At 38.8% G+C, this 15,480-nt stretch overlaps 1 protein-coding gene across 5 annotated transcripts in view; it reads left to right on the top strand.

The window, feature by feature from the left end:
* The window catches only part of Sgms1 (sphingomyelin synthase 1), a 241,629-nt gene extending 235,286 nt beyond the window's left edge, over nt 1-6,343 (top strand). For all 5 annotated transcript variants that reach the window (XM_040273817.2, XM_021735877.3, XM_040273816.2 and 2 more), the window contains 2 exons: nt 3,655-3,821; nt 4,742-6,343. In XM_040273817.2, the coding sequence (XP_040129751.1) occupies nt 3,655-3,821; nt 4,742-4,921 (347 nt within the window). In that variant the 3' untranslated portion in view covers nt 4,922-6,343. The remainder of the gene's footprint in view (nt 1-3,654; nt 3,822-4,741) is intronic.
* The last annotated feature ends 9,137 nt before the right edge of the window (nt 6,344-15,480 follow it).

Here is a 15,480-nt window from a genome sequence, read left to right as displayed (position 1 = left end):
ACACAACCATCCATCACAGTTTCCTTACCTGCCATTTTCCAAGGTCTCTGGTCCTTTGAAAAATCATGTTGTGTGGAAGGGCTGCTGAAGGAAGACTGGAGGCTTTAGGAGGGTAGTGGCTTCATCTCATCACCATGCCTGGAATGCAGCTGGCACCCAAAGGGAATATGTGGAAGGACATAAATGTGCTTCTTGCAAGATGTCTTGTTTTCCGCATATCAGTGTAGTTATGGGGTAGAGGCAGTTTCCAGCACAGTGTACAGGGTGTGTTATGATCAGTGGTACAGCTCTGAAAGGAACCAGATGGAAATCTCATAAAGACACAGAAATCCAGCATCGGGCCTGGTTAGATGATAGAAGCTCATGTATTGACTCTGTAGTTATGTTTTTAAGCATTTGACACTGTGCCACGTGCTGAGGGTACAGTGATGGGTAAGAGGATTCTCTGCCCTCAGGCCATGGGCTTAGGGATGAGGCGGGACACTAAATGGGACATTTCCTTTAAGAAACATACTTAAAATATTTTCTATTGTGAATCAAAGCCAGACATGGTGGCACATACATGTAATCCCAGTTACTTAGGGGCAGAGGCAGGAAGATTACAAGTTCAAGGCTGGCCTCAGCCAAGAAGCAAGATTCTGTTTCAAAATAAAATATAAAGTGCTGGGTATAGCTCAATGGTAGAGCTCTTGCCTAGCATGTGCAAAGCCCTGGATTCAATCCCCGGTACTGCCATAAATAAATATTAATAATATTAGTACTTGTAAAACTAACAAATTAACATTATAGATAACCCCATATGCTGCTCAAATTTAGCATCTAGAATTTTGCCTTATTTGCTTCAGATTACCTTTTTCAGAAGAAATAAAATGATAATATGTGATTAAATCCTTTCCTTATCTCATTTTCCTGCATCATTTCTAAGCTTATTTTTGTATTTGAGAATTGGGTTTCATGGTTTTAAAATTTTATATAAATGGTTCCATGCTATATATATATATATATATATATATATATATATATATTCCTCTACCATCTTTTACTCTCAAATTTTGTTTTTGAGACATGAGACTTGGTTCATTCATTTTAATTGCTATTAGTATTTCAGTACTATAAATGAACCCTTTATTACTTAGAGGAAATTTAGTGGTACTTAGCTTGGCATAGTGGCTCATGCCTGTAATTTCCATGACTCAGGAGGCCGAGGCAGAAAAATCACTATTTTGAGGCCCACCACGGCAACTTACAAAAACCCTGTTGCACAATTAAAAAAAAATTAAATAAAGGACTGGAAATACAGTTCAGTGGTACATGCCCCTGGGTTTAATCCCTAGTAACAGAATGGGGGTGTGGGGGAAATTCAGTGATACTCAGAATTTTACTGTTAAAAGCAATCTAATGAGCATTATGCAGGCGTTTCCATGAAAGGCAAAAAATAAAATCAAACTGCCATGGTTTCACAGAGGTGGGATGTACACTGCGATCTGGAGGTATATTGGGAGCACTGTTGTCCTCTCTGGGAATTAATGTGACTGGAGTTTTCAGTGAGAGCAATAATGAGAAATGAGGAGGGATAGGTAAGTAGTAAACAGATTGTGGAGGGTGCCCTAAGCCACAATAAGGAATCTGAACTTCCATCTGAGGGAGATAGGTGCCTATCAAGGGGTGGAACAATGGAGCAGTACCATCTCCTGTGTCCCTCAGAGAAGGAGAAACCACTCTTGGCAGCAGGTTGTAAGATGGACTAGAGAGGGATTAGAATGGAGACCAGGAGAAAAGTTGGGTGATTGTTGTTAGAATCAAGGAAAAAGATGGCAGTACCTTGAACTACCATGATGGCTTTTGGGATGGTAAGAAGCAGAAGGTACTGAGAGACATTAATAAAAAGAGTCAACAGATAACACATGACAGTATAGATTATGAGTGCAGAGGAGAGAGGTGGTGAGCTTGGTTAAAGTTTTGTTCTGGTTTTGAAAACTAAGGTAAAGGAGTACTGGAGAAAGAAAGGGAGAATTGATGTTCCTATACTTGTATTTAGTATGCAATCACAAATAGTGAATTCTAGCAGTTCTATCGAGAATTCAATGGACGTGAAGCAGCCTTTGGTATTGGGTAATAACGAGGTGTGGAAAATGGGAACCTTAGAGGCCAGATGCTGACAGCCCTGGGGAAGGGATTCCTGCCCTCTGCTGGCTAATCCTGAAATCTTTTAATGCTGTCAAGGCTTATTTCAGCAATAAAGCATTGTGCCATTCTAGGAAGTGCAGAGGCCTTGGGTCATAGACCTCTTGATTTTGAATCCTGGTGTTACCATGTGCCAGCTCTGTGACCCTGTAAAAAATCTGCAACTTCTCTGAGTCTTAGTTTCCTCATCCAAGAATGATTTTGAAATCTACTTCATGGGTGAGGAACGGGTTATTAAAATTTAAATAGATGATGTACTTGGATACTAATACTAATAGAGTTACACAGAGAATAAATTATAGCTATTATTTGTTGTTGTATTGTTAAGGTACCAAGTACAAGTATTACTGAAATATATCCCTGCCATAACTCCCACTTTAAAGTTGTAATCTGCCCTTCACTCCACCTTCTTCTGACCCCTTATCTTGCTCACCTTTAAATTTCTCCAGAGCCTTTAATATCTTCTGATATAGTATGGAATTTAGTTATTATAATCATAGCCTCTGGTCTCTCTTTCCTCCTAGGAAGTGTCTCCTCATGAGGGCAGGCCCTTTCCGGTCTCTGCCCATTGATCCTGGTAACTAGAGCAGTGCCTGTCCCTGACATCTGGCAGATGCCACATGTATATTGGTTGAATTAATGACATGAATGACTACTTCCTGGACCTCTTAAGAATCCAATAAAAGCCTGTACTTCTCCTCTGGTGTGGGGAAGCTACATTCGAAATTTTTGCCTAAAATTCCAGAGCCTCTGAATCCCTACTCATTGAAAATGCAAGATAGAGAGGTAGGCCTGTACTAGTAGAGACTTCAATGTTTCCCTCAGGTGACTCCCCAAATGAAGGTAGAGAAAAGCATTTTTCTGACACATTCCTACCTTTCAGAGGCTTTTGGATGAGAGTTCCCAGGCATTTAGTTCTTCTTCTGTTTGTGTTGAGAAATGGAAATCTCAGAGACTTTCAGATGAGTTGTACAATTGTGGAACTTGAACTTCCATCTGAGGGAGATAGGTGGAATAAGACAGTTGTATTGGTTATGATCGCTTAGTTCATGTATGGAGATGTATGGATCAATAAATACTGATTTTTGTAAAGAGCATTACCCCCAAATTAGCTACAGGTAAATTGGGCTAAAATGTCAGTGAGCAATATTTTAAATGGAGAAGCATAATGCATTAACCCATCCTTGATTAAACTACTCTTTTAAACTGCATTGATTATATCAGTCAAGTAATAATCAAATCTGAATTACTATTGCTGGTAGTAAAATCACTGTGTAAAAAGTTATTTCCATTCTAACCCTGGTTACAGATGAAAATGAAAGCCTTTAGATTTACTAGCCTAAGAGATCTGTTTTCAGAAGGGAAGACCTAAGGTAATTAGACTCAGAAGCACTGTAGCAGAGGCATGGTGGGTATCTTCTTGAGTGTTATTTGGATGATGGGACTATTGTACATTTCTCCTTTTTTCAGATTCCCCTCGACGACTCTGGTGGTACCACTGGATTTGCTGGCTTCTCAGCGTCGTTGGAATCTTCTGTATTCTCTTAGCGCATGACCACTACACTGTGGACGTGGTGGTAGCATATTACATCACCACAAGACTCTTCTGGTGGTATCACACTATGGCCAATCAGCAAGTGAGTCCTCCCTGCCCCTGTTGGATGTTAACTCTTGTTGTTCCTGGATAGGTGCTGCTGGCTTAGGCAGGAAATGCAAAGAATCCACAGATGTATACGCATCCTTTCCTTTTTTCTTGTTTTGTTTTTGTTTGGGTCTGGTTTGGTTTTATTTTAGGCAGGGTCTTGCTGTGTTGCCCAAGCTGGTCTTGAACTCCTGGGCTCAAGCCTCAGCCTCAGCCTACCAAGTAGCTGGGGATAGTGTGACACCATACCCAGCAAAATGTTTCTTTTTTTAAAAAAAAGTATTTTTTTATAGTAGATGGATACAATACCTTTATTTCACTTTTATGGGGTGTTGAGGATCGAACCTAGTGCCTCACACACTAGGCGAGTGCTCTACTCAGTTGAGCTATAACCCCAGGCCAGCAAAATGTTTCTTAAAGTGTAGTCAGCTAATATTGTGCTGTCTTTTGTGACATTGATTCTCTTGAGAACCAAGATGAAAAAGTATTTAATATAAGGACACAGGAGAATATGTCTTCTAAAACAAGTATCATACCCTCATTGTCTATGAAAAAGATTTTCTAAGTCTGTGTCCACTCATTGCTAGATTTGCACTCTTACCCTCTTCTCATTACTGTGGGCCCATCACCAGTTTAATACTTAACATTTCATTAAGTTTTTCCATTTTTAACATAGAAAAGCTAACTGAGGTATTTATTAATGGCCAAGAAACAAACAAGCCCATGTTTTCCTTGCCCTGTTAGTATTGGGGGCCCATGGGCAGGTGTGTGAGGAGTATAAGATGGTGATCAGAGGATGAAGCTGGGTTGTGTGAGTGGCCATGGGCAGGTCCAAGATTCTTCATGAACTTGAACACAGGAAACATTTGAACTTAAAGTAAAAGATTGTGAAAATGTGTTTCTTTGTTATCTTAGGTGCTAAAGGAAGCTTCCCAGATGAACCTCCTGGCCAGGGTGTGGTGGTACAGGCCATTTCAGTACTTTGAAAAGAATGTCCAAGGAATTGTACCTCGATCTTACCATTGGCCCTTCCCCTGGCCAGTAGTGCACCTCGGCAGGCAAGTGAAATACAGCCGGTTGGTGAACGACACATAACAGCTGTGCTGAGTGGGGAAACAGGAACTGTCCGAAGTGCTAAGAACTCCATGAGAGAAGATGCCATAAAATAAACACCTCCCTGACCCTGTTATCTTTCAAGAGTTACCTTGACTTAACCTATTGAGTTACCTGGTCAGCACTGTGATCTTTTTTTCTCTCCAAAGGACCTGCGTTGGACAACAATAAAGAAAATCTCACCTATCATGCACTGTCCACATTTCCTGTTCATGAGTTTGGGATTTACATAACCCGCAGCCACCACGTTCCTTTGTATATGATGCAACAGCATAAATGTAAGCTTTTATATCATAAGTTCTGGTCTTTCCAGTCACATCTGGAAATAAAGTGTATTATTTTCTTGGGAAAACATACTTTTCATATCTCTTGCCCCAAAGATTGGGCTGTAAGCCATTTTCTAGCAAATGTCTCTATGAAGGTTTCTAAGTACCTGAATGGGGTTCGATTCTGAAATCTTTCTACCTGTTGCACCGATATTCAAATAAAAATGACAGACACAGAGAGGTTTGGTAACTTTGGGTTTTGTAAAATCAGCAGAGACGGTGTGTCAAAAAGTGCAAAAAAAAAAAAAGATTCTGTTATAAGTGATTTTCTAAGTATTTCCTAACTTTATTTTTCAAAATGATGTTATGAAAACCAAATTTAAAGATTTTTACATGTCAGAGAGAAGAGAGTTAAAATTTAATGCTTCTTGGGAGAGAAATTTGTCTATGTTTCTAGTGCCTTTCTTGTCTTGATTGTATGGTCAGTAGGCGATCTTAAATGTTTTTATTTAAAATAAAGTATTCCATGAAAATATAAATGTATGTATACACTACTAAATTTTGCATTTATAGCTAAATTAAATCAGAAGACTGCTTATGGTTTTAAAATTGCTTTGAATTAAAGAATGGGGGTGTTAATTAGAGAGTCGAAGCCTGTTCACACATTGTGAGCAGGTGACAATGACATGTACCACTTAAATTATTTTATTGTCTTTTTGGTAGTTCAATTTTAACTATTCAATGAAAACAGCCATGAATATCTTTTTTTAAAGAGAGTTTTGAAAATGATCACTTATCTAAAACTTGAAAGCTACAAATTAGTTATCCATACTCTCATGACAATTTTGTTGGTGAACAACAAAAAAGAGATCTATTTCTTTAAAATATATTTGTGCAGAAACTGCATGTAACTCTAAGTTTTACTCCTAACATATGTATGTTTGGGGAAGTATTCTATTCTATACTTGCCAATGTGGAGAACAAAATAGTTTTTTAAGAATGAAGAAGTATATTATATCCATTCTGTATTTTACGTGCAACAGAATTATCTTCTGTAGGGTTTTTTTGTGTATTCACAAGGTGATATTTGTATTGTAAAACAATAATGGTGAAGGAAATAAAAAGGCTTTTAAAATTTTGTTTGTTTTAAATTTTTGTAAAGTTATTATTCCAGAGAGTATACTGATATCTTACAGCTTATCTAGATCGTACATAATCAAAATGCACTTTTTAATAAAAACTGATACTTAAAATAAATGTCTATTATTGCTAATGTTTTCACATTCTTCACAAAATCACAACGAAGTCATTATATTAAGGTGGGGTTTCTTTACTGAGTTTAACCCAGGGCCTTTAGTAATCATCGGTTTCTTTGTGATTCCTTAAAATGTATTCTTTAGTTACACTACAGATTGGTTTATAAAAAGTATATTTAAAAACCTTGCAGATAAGTTGAATTCACACTGTACACCTTTGTTTTCTGACAGTTTTGAATTTTCTAATTCTCAACTAAGCCACTCACTTATTTTTTCTTATAGCTTAGAACTAATACAGCTTTTCCAGTTTAAATGGAAAGCAAAAGAAAATCTGAAGTGAAAAACAGCGATAGTATTGATAACCATGGTAATAGAAAAGAACTCTTTAAAAAGAGAAAAAGCCAATGATGATTATTTCTGATGTGAAGGAGGAAGGTGTTAACAGTGGAAAATTATCTTGGTTGAAGGATGTGTTCTGGGAAGCTAGAGATGTGAAACCAGTAGAAGGTTCTTGCATGGGACTTTGAGCATGTGTGCCAGACAGAGGAAATATGATGTGCTCTCACGGCAAACAGCAAAACTCTAAGATAGGACTGTGTTTAACTCTGCTGACCAGGTGCTCCATATTGAGAGGGAAAATAAGTTGAGTAAATAAAAATGAACTATTGGCACATGCTAAGAAGAGAATGTTTTTCCAAAGACTATTGAAATAATTATATTAAAAATTCATAACTTTGCATATCATATATTTACCAGGACATTCATTTGCTGATTGCCTAATTGCTCTGATGCATGAGTTGATGTACCATGTGGTTCTTCTACTCTGCAAATCCCAGGAAAGACTAGGAGAAACTTCTTTATATTCTGGAAAATTGTGGTGCACTTGATAATGACTGCCTGAATAAGCACAAGTACTCTTTTGTCCTATATTTGCTAAGCTAAAGCCCTAGACAATAGCTTCCATCATTTTATTAATTTTACAATTTAGATACTTAACATATATTAGCATCATACAACCACAAGGTGTAGGTTTTCCCCATTTTACAGATGAGCCCACAAAAATGACACAGATACATGAAATAATTTGTGCCCGGGAACATGCAGCTGATAAAGTGGTGAAAATCCAATTAGAGTTCAGGTTTCCATCCTCCCCTACCAATACTTTTGAGCTTTCATAAATTCTGCAATAGGAGTCTTTAGGAGAAATTTCTGCCAGTGGTGGCACATTGAAGCAGAATGACTTACTGATGGACTGAGTAGCGGAAAATCCACACTATATAATGTGAGAAAATTTTGCCAGTTTCCTAATTTTTTTTCTCCCAAGCACATACCAAAATTGATGTTTGATAGTTTTTTTTAAAAACATCATAAATGTATAAAATGAGAATACATGCCATCCTTAAGTTGATCACCATTATATGAAAGGTCAACTAGGTTTGTTCTTGTTGTGTGTGTATATTTTTTTTTTCTTTTTGCAGTGCTAAGTAGCAAATCCAGGCAAGTAGCACATACTAGGCAAGAGCTCTATCATTGAACTACATCCCCAGCCCTGTCAACCAGATTTTGAATGAACTAGGAAACATGATTCTTAAATTATTTCGTATTGATATCCTTATCTTTTTCTCCCTATGGTCAGAAACCTTACTTTGATCAAATCAAAACTGTTGATTTGATATTCTGCTTACCAGTACTTTCAAATACTTTCCTATCTCCTAAAAGAATAAGTTAGAAGGAAATTAAGTGATCCCTTCATCAGAGGGACCTTTCAAATTAAAATGACAGTTGACATAACTCAATGAATATCTACCAATTATAATTCTTTTCCATTTGTTCTATTTCCGCCTCTCTTTTTTCCTGCCTTCCTCTATGGACATCATATGATTCCGTTTTATGTCTTAGTTTACCAGTTATACTTTTTAAAAAATGCGTAAAGTGGACTTGCTTACCTGCGTTGCCTAAGGTTCATTACTTGGGAGGCTGAAGAGGGAGGATCACTTGAGCCCACAGGGTTCAAGACCAGTTGGGCAACAGCAAGACCCAATCTCAAAAAACAAGCAAACAAGCAAATGAACAGAAAATGATGGTTGCTCTAGAGTTGATATTTTTTACCTAGCCAAAGCCTGTCTTTGAGTGTGGTGCAGGTGATCATGTTGATTCATAACATTGATGTCACCTCCCTTACCAAATGCCGTCAGCACCGAATACATTGCTGATGTCACTACTTTAACAATCCGTTGTCTTTTGGGTCAGTTAAGGAAAATGAAAGATTCTGTTGATCTTTGTTTATTCTCTTACGCCTTTCTTTATGTAGAGTCAAACTTCTAACCTACGTCATTTTCATTCTACCTGAAGAAATTCCCACTCCTCACAGAGCAGGTTTGCTGGTGATGAATTCCTTCAGATTTTGTTTAAGAAAAATTTCTCCTTCACTTTTAAAGGATAACTGCTGAATCTAGGTTACTGGATTCCCCGCCCCAGTGCTGTAAGTGTTTCACTCCACATTTTGTTTACCTGGTTTCTCCTAAGAAATCTTTTTTAAATTTTATCCTTATACCCCTGCAAATAATAAGTGCTCTTTCACTACATTCTTTCAAAAAAATTTTTTCTTATTGTTTTCTACAGTTCAAATATGATGTGTCAATTTATTTGTTTGTTTGTTTGTTTATTTATTTAGTTTTTGGTGTTTGGTGTCCTCTGAGCTTCCTTAATTGATAGTTTGGTGTTATTAATTTGGGGAAATTATCAGCCATTGTTATTTTAAATATTTCTCTTGTTTTCTGTTTCCTTCCACCTTTTAAATTTGTCTTATAGTTTTATTTTGTAATTTATTTATTATGATTTGTTATATATGACAGAATGCTTTTCAATTCATAGTACACATATGGAGCACAAATTTTCATTTCTCTGGTCGTACACAAAATAGAGTCATACCATTTGTTCTTTGTACATGTACCTAGGATAATAATGTCCATCTCACTGTCCATATTTCCTACCCCCATGTCCCTCTCACTCCCTCCCCTTTGCCCTATCCAAAATTCCTCCATTCCTCCCATGCTCCTCTCCCTACCCCCCATATGGATCAGCACCCACATGTCAGAGAAATCATTTGGCCTTTGGTTTGGGGGGATTTGCTTACTTCACTTAGCATGATATTCTCCAACTCCATCCATTTACCTGCAAATTCCATGATTTTATTCTCTTTTAATGCTGAATAATATTTCATGGTGTATATATACCCCAGTTTCTTTATTCATTCATGTGTTGAAAGACATCTAGGTTGGTTCCACAATTTAGCTATTGTGCATTGTGCTGCTATAAGCATTGATGTCGCTGCATCACTGTATGCTGTTTTAAAGTCCTTTGGGTATAGTCCGAGGAGTGGGATAGCTGGGTGAAATGATAGTTCCATCCCAAGTTTTCCAAGGAACCTCCATACTGCTTTCCAGATTGGCTGCACCAATTTGAAGTACCACCAGCAATGTATAAATGTGCCTCTCCCCACATCCTTGCCAACACTTATTATTGTTTGTGTTCTTAATAGCTGCCGTTCTGACTGGAGTGAAATGAAATCTTAAGAGTAGTTTTGGTTTGCATTTCTAGGATGAACATTTTGTTGACCAATTATATATCATCTTCTGAAAAGTATCTGTTCATTTCCTTGGCCCATTTATTGATTGATTGTGTGTGTGTGTGTGTGTGTGTGTGTGTGTGTGTGTGTGTGTGTGTGTAGTTCTTTGAATTCTTTATGTATCCTGGGGATTAGTGCTCTCTCTGGCATATGTGTGGCAAAAATTTGCTCCCAAAATTATAGGCTCTCTATTTACCTTGTTGATTGATTCTTTTGCTGAGAAGAAGCTTTTCAGTTTGAGTCCATCCCATTTATTAATTCTTGATTTTATTTCTTGCGCTTTAGAAGTCTTGTTAAAGAAGTCAGGGCCTAATCTGACACAAAGTAGCAGGATATAAAATCAATACCTATAAGTCAAATGCATTTCTATACATCAGTGATGAATCCTCTGAAAGAGAAATTAAGAAAATTGTAAAAATAGGAGGTAAGAGAATATAGAAGACGACTATAATATACTATTCAGACATCCCACTCCCCAGTAGACTAATCCATGAAAAGTGCTTGGTTTCACAAATGTTGGGGATGGGAGGGTGGGAGAAGAGAGAGAAAAAAGAAACAAAAATTTCAGAGGAAAATTAAAGGATTGTTTCTGTTGGAGTTCAGTATCTTTCCTGCTTCCCTTCTCATCCAATAGGTGGGGGGGGGGGTGTTGTTTGCTGGTATTTCCACCCTCAGGGTGAAAGTCACTAGGGTAGTAGGTTGGTCTTGGGGGAAGAGCTCCTGGAAGTGGGCATAGCACTTACTGGTCCCCGTCAGTGGGGAGACTGTACCCCAAGGATCTCCTTTGGGGCCTGTGTGTGTGGTGTGGGCTCTGGGTCTTATCTCCTTATATCAGCTGTAGACCTCACAATTCCTGGTCTATAAATTAGTCTCTAACTGTATCTCACTCACCCCCTCCCTTTCTACTTCCCAGGCAGGAACCTCTCCAGAGGTCATGTGGGCTGCACTTTGGGACCTGTGCACCTGTTGCAGAGAGCTGTTTTGTCTCAGGCAGATCATGATCAGGCTTTGTGAACTATGGACTGGCCACATGGAGGCAGGCACTGTGCCTGGTTAGTGACTGTGGGAGAAAGAAGGGACTTGGAGACTATAGGTACCTGGATACTGCTTCTAGGCCCCAACCAGTGTCCCAAGCTGGGAGTTGCCCCAACTAAAAATGGCAATGGTGGTGGCAACAAAGGTGTCCCAATATGGAGGCAGCTGCTTTCAGGGATGGGGTGTCAGTTCTGGCCGGGCAGTGGTATTGCATGACGTGTTCAGAGATGCAGCTCTGTGGCTTGCAGTGTTGTGGCTGGTGGCTATCTCCAAACCCTGTCTAGTGTCCCCAGATGCAGGCAACTATGGCAGCGGCTGAAGTGTCCCAAGATGGAGGCAACTGGGTAGCCACATGCTGGTAGATGGAGGTCCACACAGGAGCAAGGGCTGAGTGTCCTGTGCAGGCACTGATGCCAGGGCTCCTCTAATAACTCACAGTGAAACAGTATTCCCACTGTTTGAATCCCAGGTCACAGAATGACAAGGAATGCAGCCTCCCTCTAGTCCGCCATCTTGGATCCTCCATCTTATAGTTCTTGGGTATTCTGTTTTTCCATTCTTCTTTTTCTTTTTATATTTCAATTTGGGAGGTTCTACTGGCATATCTATCTCTTTAGCCATGTCTAAACTACTGATGATCCATCCAGGGCATTCTTCATTTCTGTTATAATATTTATAATCTCTAGCATTCCTTTTGGCTCTTAAAATTTTATTCTCTCTGCCTAAATTACTCATGTATTCTTGTATGGTCTCCACTTTGTCCTTAGATCCCTAACATAAATTATATTTATTTTAAATTCTTTGATATTTCCAACATCTGTATCGTATCTAAGTTTCATTCTTTCTTTGTATCTTAAGAGTGTTTTTTTATGCCTTTTGTCTTGGCTTGTATTTTGTTGTTGCTGTTGTTGAAAGATGGACATATTGGTAAATAACTATTGAGGTAAATAGGACTTCGGTATATTCATTATCCAGTTTGGGAATAGCGGATATTTAATGCTTGCTGTAGCTCTAAGTACCAGTATCTCTACCTTCCTTTAATGTGCTATTTTGGCCTCCCCTCCTGACTTTGGGCTTCTTTATGACATCCTCCCCAGAGAAAGTCTGTATCTTCCAGCTCTGAGTAGTTACTCCATTGCTTTTCATACTGGACTGTTGTGTTGGTAGTGGTGGAAAGATATTGTGTAAGGGAGTGTTCTCAAATCCAGTGAAATCTCAATGTTTCAATGACCTTTGCCATTTTCAGGCTTGACCTTCACAAGTGTATTTTAACCCCACCTCTTCCATCCCCTACCCATTTCCTGACTGCAATCCCTAATCTATTTCCTTGGAGCCTTGATTCCTATCTACTATACTTTCTCCCTTAAGTCAGATGGGAAAGCTGGAAGGAACTGGATGAGGAGAAGGGGCCACTAGGAAGTTCTTACTCCAACACTAATTCATATTCTGCCTCCAGAAAACTCATCAGATACCATGTAGCTCTTCCTACCAGCTTACAGCTCTGTTGGCTTCTGTTCCAGGTCAGCAGATCTTGGCCCTGACTCTGGATGCACTTGTCTCCATATTTTGGGATGGTAGTTGCACCTGTGACCTCCGTTCTGTAATAGATCGAAGGAAAGTTGCTTTTCAGTTGATCCAGCTTTTTCTTACAGTCAGGAACAATGACTCCCAAGCTCTGCATATAGAAGCCAAAGCCAGAAGCCCTTGGTGATAGTTTTCATATAAATTAAACAAATGTGGGAAACAATAAACAGTTATCTATAGAATGTTCTTAAAGATTGAGTTTACACATTTGTGTCCTAACAACAGTTGAAGAACTAGTGGCATTCACAGTCTTGTTTAATGACTTTGAACTCTCAACAGAGAAGGTATCCAGAAGAACATGAGAAAATAATACTGGAGTTGAAAACGGGACATATTCATGTACTTTTTAACTTGCATGCTCTGGGAACTTAGAGATCACTCTCTAAGTTTCCTGTGAGACCTGTCAGAACCTTTAATATGCTAATGTGCCTTTTACTCCTATATGCAGTTGTATGCAAGACCAAGTGTCTAGTGAAAATCTGCACTCGGGGATGTACTGATCTATGAAAATTTTTTTATGTTCCTGAAATAACTTCATCAGGAAAAAAAAAAATAATTCCTCTCAAGAACCCAAGTGGATGATGGAAACCCCAAAATCTCATGATGGGAGTCATGAATATATGCTGAAGTACACCATCATATGTCTACATATGATGGTGTTTCAAAGGTGGGTTTTATCCTCTGAGGGAGCCTCCTGTATAATGGGATTCAGTCCTATTAGCTCTGCAAATACCCTGATATCAGGGGCTGCCTCTGGCAATGTCATTTCTATCTGAAGATTACATTTGTGGGCAGTTGGATCTCTCATGGCATAAACTTTTATACTGTCAGTTTTCTTTTTGCTTTTAGGAAGATTTTAATTTATTGTATGTCCCTAACAAATATACACAATTTTAGGTTATATATTTGTACCCTTGATTCATTTCCTCCCCACACCACTTCTCTTGCACCTCCATCTCCCTATTTTTCTTTTGTCCCGGTTTATTTATTTAATTTTTTCCTATTAGCCTTTGTTTAACAGAAGCTATTTTAGCGGGGAACGATGGCCAATGTTGATGGCCAGTGTCTCAATAAGGGGTCCTTGTTTCTGCCCAGGAATCCAAGCCACTCTAAAACTTACACTCACAGATAATTAGCAAATAACAAAGCATAGATACTCAGAAATGCATTTACAGGAAATGAAGCCCCTGATAGAGCTAGTCCACATGGGTCTGGAACTAGAAAAAGACAAGATGGCTCCGGTGGTTTATTAAGGGGGTACATTAAAGGCAGGGATAGGGTTTCAAGGGTGGAGTCTTGCTTCACAATATTTTGCAGTTGGCAGGTTGATTGACACCTTGGCAGGTCACACCCATCTCAGGAGCTGTGTGGGCCACAGCAGAATGGGAAAGAGAGTCACATTGTTCCCGGGCAATTGACCAGAGAGAATGTCCACTGGTTATTCCCAGACACCAGATGTCTCTATCCACAAGGCTTCCACATTCCGTGACCCACATGTAACCCATGAACCGCTTGTGACAAGCTATCATGAAAATAAGTTTAGGCCAACTCTAAATTGATGTATAACTCCTTTCTCAGAAGCTGACAAGCATTTTGGTAGGTCAGATATCCACTCTCCCTGGGCCTCTATGGATTGTCCCTGCTTGGGTGATAAAGGTCTCTCCTGTGAAGATGGATGGGAACACTAAGCTTTTTCTTGCAAGGTTGATTGATAATGAGAAGTAGAATATATTTTGTGGTTTGTGGGTTTTCTTTTAGGGTCATAAATTTAAAATCTTATTAGGATTTTTTTTTTAAATCCTTTGAATTGACATAATGGAACCCTGAGTACTGCCCAGCTCCACTGCGGCACTCACCAACAGCCTCTGTTGCCAATTGCGTTCAGCACTTGTGAACAGCTGCTGGCTGGGTTTTGGTGTTATGGATTCTTTTGGAGGGTGGAAAAAAATCCTTGATTTTTGCATCTTAACCCTTGTGTTAGTTTGTTTTAGAGGCCCTTAGAATTTTGCGACATTATCATCAGCTCTATTCCTAAATTTGAACAATAAAGGAATAAAAATGATGTGACATTAAAGAATGCCCAAGTTTGAAGTTGCCCACGGGACCCTATGATTTCAAGGCTAATCGTTCGTTCATTCAAGCCCTCATACACTCCTCACGTTTCCTCCCTTTCTGCTCCCACCCTGTATTCATTCAACAGATGGGTTTTGGGGGTTAGCAGATACTTGGTGGAGGTAAACAAAGCAGATAAGGGTGACTGTCCTCATGAACATTTATAATCTGTTCTGCAAAGGACAGTAAAGTGGATCTCAAGGAGGACTCTACTGAAATAGATTCTTTCAATTTTAGGAACAGAAATAAACAAGGAAAAAATCTGACTTTTATGGAAAATATTGCTTCCTCCAAAACACAGTTTCTTCCAGGAGTGGTCTGGGCGCTCTCTTGAACCTCTATACCCATACATTCACCCTTTGCTTTGGACAAAGAGAACTGATAGACATTAGAATAGCTTCTGATCACCACAGAAATACTTTCTCTCTGTTCTCAAAAGCAGAAAATATATATTTTAGAAAGACTTCTGTTTAAAAAAGATTTCCAAGTAAGCCCTAAATTAAAATAAAAATTGAGATTAACCAAAATGTTCTATAATCCAATTTGTTAATTGAAACTTTATGAAATAACCTGAGAGAAACTTCTGATGAAGCCCTATCAGGAGAAGGAAGCGATAGTGGCCAGTTATTTCCCTGCAGTGCCTGGTGTGGTGCTCAAAGC

This window comes from Ictidomys tridecemlineatus, chromosome 1 (genome assembly GCF_052094955.1).
Source record: "Ictidomys tridecemlineatus isolate mIctTri1 chromosome 1, mIctTri1.hap1, whole genome shotgun sequence".
In the NCBI taxonomy this organism is placed as follows: domain Eukaryota; kingdom Metazoa; phylum Chordata; class Mammalia; order Rodentia; family Sciuridae; genus Ictidomys; species Ictidomys tridecemlineatus.
The sequence above is the reverse complement of the archived record's forward strand: the minus strand, read 5'-3'. Positions and strand labels throughout refer to the sequence as shown.